General features: G+C 27.7%; 1 protein-coding gene across 1 annotated transcript; it reads left to right on the forward strand.

The window, feature by feature from the left end:
- Positions 1–5,578: 5,578 nt before the first annotated feature.
- LOC126909513 (uncharacterized) lies at positions 5,579–6,265 on the forward strand. Its single transcript, XM_050691950.1, has one exon. The coding sequence runs from the start codon at positions 5,655–5,657 to the stop codon at positions 6,138–6,140; it is 486 nt and encodes a 161-aa protein (XP_050547907.1). The 5' UTR covers positions 5,579–5,654; the 3' UTR covers positions 6,141–6,265.
- The last annotated feature ends 2,883 nt before the right edge of the window (positions 6,266–9,148 follow it).

Here is a 9,148-nt window from a genome sequence, read left to right on the forward strand (position 1 = left end):
TAATTTTTAGTTTTTTAAATTAATAATATTTTTAATATAGTTTTAATTTTACTTAATATAACTTCAAATTTTTTTCCATATTGAGAAAGCGTTTTTTGGATGTCCGATAATTTTGAATCTTGATTACTTTGCATATTTTTTTAGATAATTCATCACGTCAGAAATGGATATAGATTTAATTCCTGCATTAAAACTTGATGATTTTTTAATTGGAGCATCACTTTTACCGTTAACATAATTCATTATTAAGAAACTTTAATATTACATTTTTAGAAATAAACAGTGAAGTCATCTAAAATAAGAAAAGAAACAAACGTGTAAGGTTAATAAAATATAGAACTTTTTGAAAATTATTTCTTAATTGATGCACTCAATCATGATAACCATAATTATTGTTGTAACATTTAAATTTATGTTATTTTACAANCTCAATCATGATAACCATAATTATTGTTGTAACATTTAAATTTATGTTATTTTACAACATTTATTATTATTAAATCCGAATTTTCAATTGATTCAACTGATTGTTTTACAGCATGATAAAACTTTTGACAGCTTCAACTAACCTAACTTTTTACTAGTTTGATGGCTTAAAAATATATTTCTACAGTAAGAATTTTTTTATCACCAAAATCTAAATTTCAAAAGAAGTGATTCAAATGTTTTTTTTTGTATAACAATCCTAACATGTAGGGTGATTTATTTATCGCTGACTATTTAATTTTTTCTAAAATAATAAAATTTGAGGATTTTTTTTAAATACATATTTAATTCGGTTTTTGTTAAATAGCAGTCTAAATATGAAAATAACTGATCAATAACAACATTTGGACCAGTATTTCACATGTTCTTATACTTTTTACCTAGTAAAGAGGAGGAATGCGACTGAAAAATGTCTATTATTATTAAATAATTAATTAATAATAATTAATAAATTTTATTGGATAAAAATAACAAAGCCTGAATCCTTACCACCAACCTGTTTAAAAATATTAACTTTCGAAATACTAGTGTTTCGAAAGTTAATAAGCTTATTAACTTCTTTAAAATAAGTGATATTTTACTAGTTCGCATGATATTTTTTATGGACTTAAATGCATTTTACCACCCCATCGAGATTTTTCAAATTTTTTTTTTTTAATCAATTTAGTTTTTCATACCGACTAAGAATATATAAAAATTTTTTGTCGGCGAAGTCTAGTTTAAAAGTTATGAGCTTTCAAAGATTTCAATAATCATATACAAATTTTGTTATATACTGCTGTTTTTTTTTGATAATTTTCATTAATTAACTATAAAAAGTATTCTCGATGATGTAGTTACCGAGCAATAGTAAATTTAAGAGTATTTATGAGTACATTAAACGTGTTAAGGTAGTGTTGAAGTAAATAAATTTAATTTTTGTTTGAATTTTTTTTTATCTATTTTTTCAATATTATATCACCATTTTAACATCAAGGTTTTATACTTGTTGGGTCACTGAGAATTTCAGTCGAATGGGTTTAAATAGGTTGGGTTTGGGCTTGACTTCTATCCTCTGGGGGTTTGGGGGCGTGAGCCCCCATCCCATGAGAGTCCCGAAGGGGCTCGAATCGGTCACCGGAGCCGGCAGGCGTAGGTGACCACAACTTATATTTAAATGGGTTTGTATAACTCAACATTATAACATTAAGATATTAGTAAGTATATTTTGATACCTCAACAACTTAACTAATATCAACAATATCTAATGTAATAGTATTTTTTTTTTGTTTACAACAAGTGTTAATTGGTGTACATAATAAACAGTAAAAACTTTTATTTTATTGAATTAACAATTCTATGTAAAACACCACATCGGGGTTTTTTTTTTTTTTTGCTCAAATTGAATTAATTGAGTTTCTTGTTATTTTTATTTCGTATTGCGTAAATTTGATGTGCGTAGTTTTGAAAAAAAAATTTGGAAAATCCTTATTTTTAAAGATAATTTTGGTTCTAGGATTTTTAGAATGAGGATATTATGTAATAATTACGTCATTATAGTTTCACAATAGTATCATGAGAAAAAATCCCAAAAATTAACAAAAAAAAAACAATTTTTGAGCTATTTTTAGTTTTTGACGTTTCAACTTTAAAAAGCTATAACTTTTGAACCAATTTTTTCAAACACTTTTGAAAAAAGCATTGAAAAATACACGTTAAAAAAAAAAAAAATGAAAAAACTCGATAGGGTGGTAAAATGCATTTGTTCCTTTTTTATGTATAAATAGCTAATAATTATCTATTAACACGAGTTTTTTAATTATTTAAGTACTTTCCATAGTTAGAGAAAAGACATTATATGCAATTTTATAATAATAAATAAATAGTTCATTACAAACATAGTTCGTTTAAAAATTCTATGTTCAGCCATCTTTTAATTTAATATTAAAGTGTTTTCAAATCATAAAAATATTAAATCAAGTTGCCATGGATTATTTAATATGAATACACTAATGTTTATTTTTAAATATATATTAGTTTGTTGTTGAATTTGGCCGAGAAGAGCTAGTTTTTTGTGCTTGTATATTATTACTGTCAGGCACAATAAATTGTAAAAAAATATTTTTTGCAACTCAGTAATATTACAATAAAGGTAAAAAGATTTTTTAGTCGGTTGACATGAGTCTTCACGTGTCGTCTCTTCAAAAAAGAGTGTAATATAAATGGTATAGTATCTTAGCTTAATCTAGTATAGGTAATGTAGTATTTTTTTATGAAACTTAGCTTGACACGATAGACAACGAAAATTCTCTCGGTATCTAGTGTTTTAACACGTACAGAGAATTAATACACTCAATTATTTAAACATGTAAATATAGTATAGATTTATATAATCAATATTAAAAAGTTCTTTAATAATTTTTTTTAAAATTAACTATAATTAGACTAATTATTGTTGAGATGATAAATATTATTGCAATTTAATATGTTATTAATTAGAAGGCATAGATTATTACTTAAATAAAGTTAGTAATCATGAAATTAAATCTGACACAATGCAGAACGAGGGTTCAGATGCTAAAATCATGGCGCAGTTAAAAGATGTGACAAAAGACAGGATGGATATTGAAGACAATAAGCTTAACAAAATTCTTGAGGGATGTGAGAAGTTCGAAGAAAATGTTCATGAACTTGGTATGACAAAACCTAAAATAGCAGCATTCGTGGAAACTCGTAGCATTGAAGAAGGTACTACATGCTTCATTGGAAACAAGAGATATTTTTGCAAGATCATTACAGATAATAGGAAATGTTATAAAATCTATAAAGTAAGCATATTATTTTATCGTCTTAACTATAATATGATAAAACTGGTAATCAACATTTTGTGATTTTATTTTGGTTTTATATATATTTATAATATTTACATTTATTTTAACAAAATTCTTTAAACTTGAAATATTTTGAGATTTTTTTTCTTAACAAATCTTGAATATTTTTCGGGGGATAATAAAGAATAAAAAACTCTATTTTAAGCAATATAAAATAGTGTATTTTTGTTTCCCTTAGAATAATTAAAAATATCGAGATACGCAGGTAGACACAAAGGCAAACATATATTGATTAAATAGATCCTAAAGTTTAAAATTATCTTTTTTTTCAGAAAAATTTAAATGTAGATTATAACCAACGTTTTAGATATCCACAAAAAGTGAATTTTTTTGTTGATGATTCAAAGCCCTAATGGGCCTATGAAGTAGCAATAATTGGAGACCCTTACGTCCAACGGTAATGTAAAATGGTTTTACAGCAAAAATAATCAAATTAATATTGCTTTTTTTTATCTACAGTTGCTATTATTTACTTGATTTAGAGGACTGTATGCAGTTACAGATAGATTATATATATATATATAATTTTTATTATTCTTATATATATATAATTTATTCAGTTAATGTATTGTATAAGATTCTTTTGATTAACATAATAAATATAGGTATATGTATGTTAAATAAACATATTTTTTAAGAGAAGAAAAAAATAGATTTTTTATAAATTACAAATGTATACTATGTTTCAACCAATTTTTGAAATATTATGTATTAAATATGAAACTCAATGTTTTAACGATAGTTTTACAAACTTAAACAAAAAATTGTGACATACACCAATCCTTTTGGAAGATATTGTCATCGTCACAATAATCTTGCAAATAAAAAAAAATTTTATTTCCTTACTAATTAATAGTCGTTAACTGTTTTCAACAACAATGAAAAAATAATTTCATTAATTAGAATTATTACTGAATAATTTATTACATTTAATTCAAAATTTATTTAAATTTTTTCAATTTTAAATTAAAAATTCTAAGATAAATGGAATGTAGGTGTTGTGTTATTATTTTTCAGTGATAACAAATTAAACAGTTTATTTACAATAATTTTAGTTAACATTATATTATATAGTATTGATATTAATCTTTAAATGAATTTATAATTTTATAAGTTTAAGCTTCGATGCGAAGCTAAAATTCATTTTACCATAATGTGTTTTTTTTTTTAATTCTTTTGTCTGTTGCCAATTTTTCTCAGCTCTCACTGGACCGATTTTAGTGTACAAAATGGCAAAAGATCACAAATCGTATTTAGTTGAAGATATTACCCTTAAAAATTGAAAAAATTTCCCTCGTTCCCCGTAAACGGGGAAATCCCCAAAAAATTTTAATTTTTTAAATCGGTAAATTTTGTCATTTTTTTTTCTTAATACTACCATAACTTTTTCGAAATTAATAAATTAACTTCATTTTTTTTTATATCGAAACCTTAGATATTTTCCTTTCATTTGATATCATTTTTTTGAAAATTTAACACAACCTACTCACAGGGGTAAATTTAAAATAGCAACATTTTTACGAAAATTAACTTTATCAACTTGAAATTAATGTGTTAGGCATAGTAAAAGAAATCTAATTTTTGAACTTCTATCTTCAACAAAAGTGACAATTGTGACTGCAATATTATTGTAGTATCCTCCCGCGGTGGATATCAATCGCACGAAATATTTACTACGTATTTACGAGTGACCTGAAGACATCAAAAGTGAACGTACACCAAACACAATGGACAGTGTCAGCAGTAGCACAACCATCGAAACCTTGTGGGAGCATATTAAACAGATGGTAGTATTCTTGATATGAACAATATGGTATGATCGCAAAAGTCCAGATTTAAAAAGTTCGTACATCATTTGCTTACCCTTATTAATTTCATACTGTCATTAAATTATTATTACTAAGCGATACATATTACGTGCCTACCGAAGCTATGTTATCAAAAAATTACGATAATACCTTTTTTATTCATAGTTCATACCTTGTTGTTCATATCACGGTTATAGTGAGTGGCGTAGCCAGGGGGGGTTTGGGTGTTAAACCCCCCCCATTGGCTGAATTTATATCAAAAATATTATGTTTATAATATAGGAATACAATCATTTGGTCGTGGTAAAATGCATTCACACACTACCACGGTTTAAAATAAGCTTTATCTTAAATAGTTCACACAGTGTCGTATTATTGCACTCGTGCAAATAATATTTACACCACACCAAGTATTGAAACTAATGTAAAACTACAATGCTATCAATCTCTAGATTCTATTATTACAAGTCTAAAATGGAGATTTGAAAAAATGTATAATGTATCTTCAAAATTTGCATTTTTGTCCGGTCAAAATTTATTGAGTATGGAAATAGATGATATTAGAAAATGGTCGGATGATCTAGCGTTGTTATACAGTGTTGATTTGAATGGTAGTGAATTATACGCTGAAGTTCAAAGTTTCAAATTTCAAGCTTCAAAATTAATAGCATCATTTAAAACTGCAACATCTTTTGAATTTTTAAAATGCATACATCAAAATTCTCTACAAGATGTATACCCAAATTTAGAAGTGGCATTAAGAATTTTTTTAACAATGCCTGTTACTACAGCTACTTGCGAGAGAAGTTTTAGTAAATTAAAGATCATAAAAAATTATCTTCGTTCCACCATGGTTCAAGAACGTCTAACAAATTTAGCAATACTTTCAATCGAACACGAAATTGCATCTAAAATGGACTACACTTTAGTAATTGAAGAATTTGCTTCCAAAAAAGCCAGAAAAGTTAAATTTTAATAATTATGTTTTTTTTTTTTTTAAAATGTAAATGTAAGAGACAAAAGATATGCTCTTAGTATTTAAAGGAATAAGATATTATTTGAAAATTAATAAAATATGATTACATTGTATTAATTATTTTATGGTGGGGGGGCGCAAAATTTTCATTTTGCCAGAAGCGCCACTATTGATNAAATTTTCATTTTGCCAGAAGCGGCACTATTGATCCGCCCGGCCCTGCTAGGTTACCATCACTCCCTGCAGTCGCAGTACCAACCCCGTGGTTGGCTTCAGGAGCCTGCCTCAACACTCTGTTATAAAACATTAACCTCTCATTACAACTCTTATCTAGACAGTAAACTATGATAACTATTGTCAAGTAAAAATTGTCATACTGTCACATATGGACAATATAATCAATATTATCTATTAAGCAATAAATTTAATTAATTTAAAACTTTCATGTAAATAATAAAATACACATAAATGTTAATATGGATTGTCACTGATATGTCAATTTTGTAATGAAATAATTAATCATTGTCCAGAATAGTATGTTAAATTTTAAGATAACATGTAATAAATAATTTAATAAAGAGATATCAATAGCGTTTCTGACACTTCTTGCACATGAATATAGATATATTAATTAACAAATCAGGATATAAAAGGGAACAAAAAAGGCCTAAAAATGGGCAGTATACTCTTGGCATGCTCTCAGTGTCTCATCAGTATACTCCCATGGCTCATTTTATATTGATCCAGGCGTGCTCCCAGTATTGACGCAGCTCATTAATCTCAATCGTTTAGTTCATGTGAAAGAAGTAAACAGATACGTTAAGATTTATTCAAAATAAACAGACGACTTAATTCATTCTCTAGATATCCTACGGAAATATCAAGGTAAATACTAATTAATTAAATTAATAAGGTTTAAAAATATTAATTCTTTAAGTACATGGTTAACATAGGGACAAAGAAATATTGNATATATGGTTAACATACGAACAAAGAAATATTGAGTGATCACTAAAAAAATCACTCTGTCTTTCTATTACCTTTTCACTATTCTCATAAACCCTCGAACTCATACCCGAGAAACTTTATTAAAACAAATAGTAACTTCTCTTTCCCGANTTATTAAAATAAATAGTAACTACCTTTTTCCACTAACATATTTATATTATTAAAGAAATATAATTTTATTATATTTCTTTTATTTCTGAGTTATCATAACTCCTGCATTTGGTGCGTATTCGTTTGATAACGACACCTGGTGGGTACACCCCCCACCAATCGCCGAAACTGAGGCATCCGAATCCCCTGATACAGTAACCTTTACTCCGTTCTGTGCCATTGTCATTTGGTAAATGATTTTTTTGTGAGGGGGTTGCCCTCATAGCCAGTCCCTTCGGCCAGTGAGCGGCTAACTTCACTGGTTGCGTTGCCATAATTCTCCGTTCTCACCCAAACGATACTGCTTATTTGTCCATATAGGCTTATTTCACGGCTATTCTGTATATCTATGTTGTGTTGTATTATGTGGCAACACTGTTTTGTTTGTTATAACCTAACCAACTTGATTACACATTATGTCATATAATTAATATGTTATGTTTTATTGTAATTTAAAGTGCTTAGTGCAATTAAAGAGATACATAACAATCTACAGGATTAACAAGCGTCTGGGCGGCTCGCTGTCCGCGACCGCTTATTCGTCAGTCCAATTGAATGAACTGCTTATTTCGCGGCTAACCTGCAGGGTTATCTGCAGGCCGTTCCTCTATCCGCACCTGAGGACGCGCCCGATTCTCCGAGCTAGAGAAGAAATAGTTCATATATTAGTTTACTAATATAAAATATTAGCAAACCATTTATATTTGACATTCAAATGCACTTTCGTTCTACTGTTTCGATACGTTTTTCCAATATAAAAACACGATCTTCGATTGTTATGTAATCTCGACCGAGAGCGTCCAAACGATTAGTTATACAAACAAGTTATTTTTTAAATTGTCGATGTCATCCGCATCTTCGTGTCCACTATCACTGTCGCTACTGTTTACAATCTGATATCTGCTGCTGTCAACGGTTTGAGTGAAATGCAGTAAAATCAAAAAGATTGTTGCAGCCGTTATACAAAAAAATAATCCGCGAATCTGTTTAATATGCTCCCACAAGGTTTCGATGGTTGTGCTACTGCTGACACTGTCCATTGTGTTTGGTGTACGTTCACTTTTGATGTCTTCAGGTCACTCGTAAATACGTAGTAAATATTTCGTGCGATTGATATCCACCGCGGGAGGATACTACAATAATATTGCAGTCACAATTGTCACCTTTGTTGAAGATAGAAGTTCAAAAATCAGATTTCTTTTACTATACCTAACACATTAATTTCAAGTTGATAAAGTTAATTTTCGTAAAAATGTTGCTATTTTAAATTTACCCCTGTGAGTAGGCTGTGTTAAATTTTCAAAAAAATGATATCAAATGAAAGGAAAATATCTAAGGTTTCGATATAAAAAAAAATGAAGTTAATTTATTAATTTCGAAAAAGTTATGGTAGTATTAAGAAAAAAAAATGACAAAATTTACCGATTTAAAAAATTAAAATTTTTTGGGGATTTCCCCGTTTACGGGGAACGAGGGAAATTTTTTCAATTTTTAAGGGTAATATCTTCAACTAAATACGATTTGTGATCTTTTGCCATTTTGTACACTAAAATCGGTCCAGTGAGAGCTGAGAAAAAGTGGCAACAGACAAAAGAATTAAAAAAAAAAACACATTATGGTAAAATGAATTTTAGCTTCGCATCGAAGCTTAAACTTATAAAATTATAAATTCATTTAAAGATTAATATCAATACTATATAATATAATGTTAACTAAAATTATTGTAAATAAACTGTTTAATTTGTTATCACTGAAAAATAATAACACAACACCTACATTCCATTTATCTTAGAATTTTTAATTTAAAATTGAAAAAATTTAAATAAATTTTGAATTAAATGTAATAAATT

The sequence above is a fragment of the Daktulosphaira vitifoliae genome, unplaced genomic scaffold, assembly GCF_025091365.1.
Source record: "Daktulosphaira vitifoliae isolate Bord-2020 unplaced genomic scaffold, ASM2509136v1 Scaffold_485, whole genome shotgun sequence".
NCBI classification, from domain to species: Eukaryota; Metazoa; Arthropoda; class Insecta; order Hemiptera; family Phylloxeridae; genus Daktulosphaira; species Daktulosphaira vitifoliae.

Bases quoted from the DNA above. Each gene is read 5' to 3' on its own strand.
- LOC126909513 (XM_050691950.1), top strand. From the start codon at position 5,655: ATGTATAATGTATCTTCAAAATTTGCATTTTTGTCCGGTCAAAATTTA.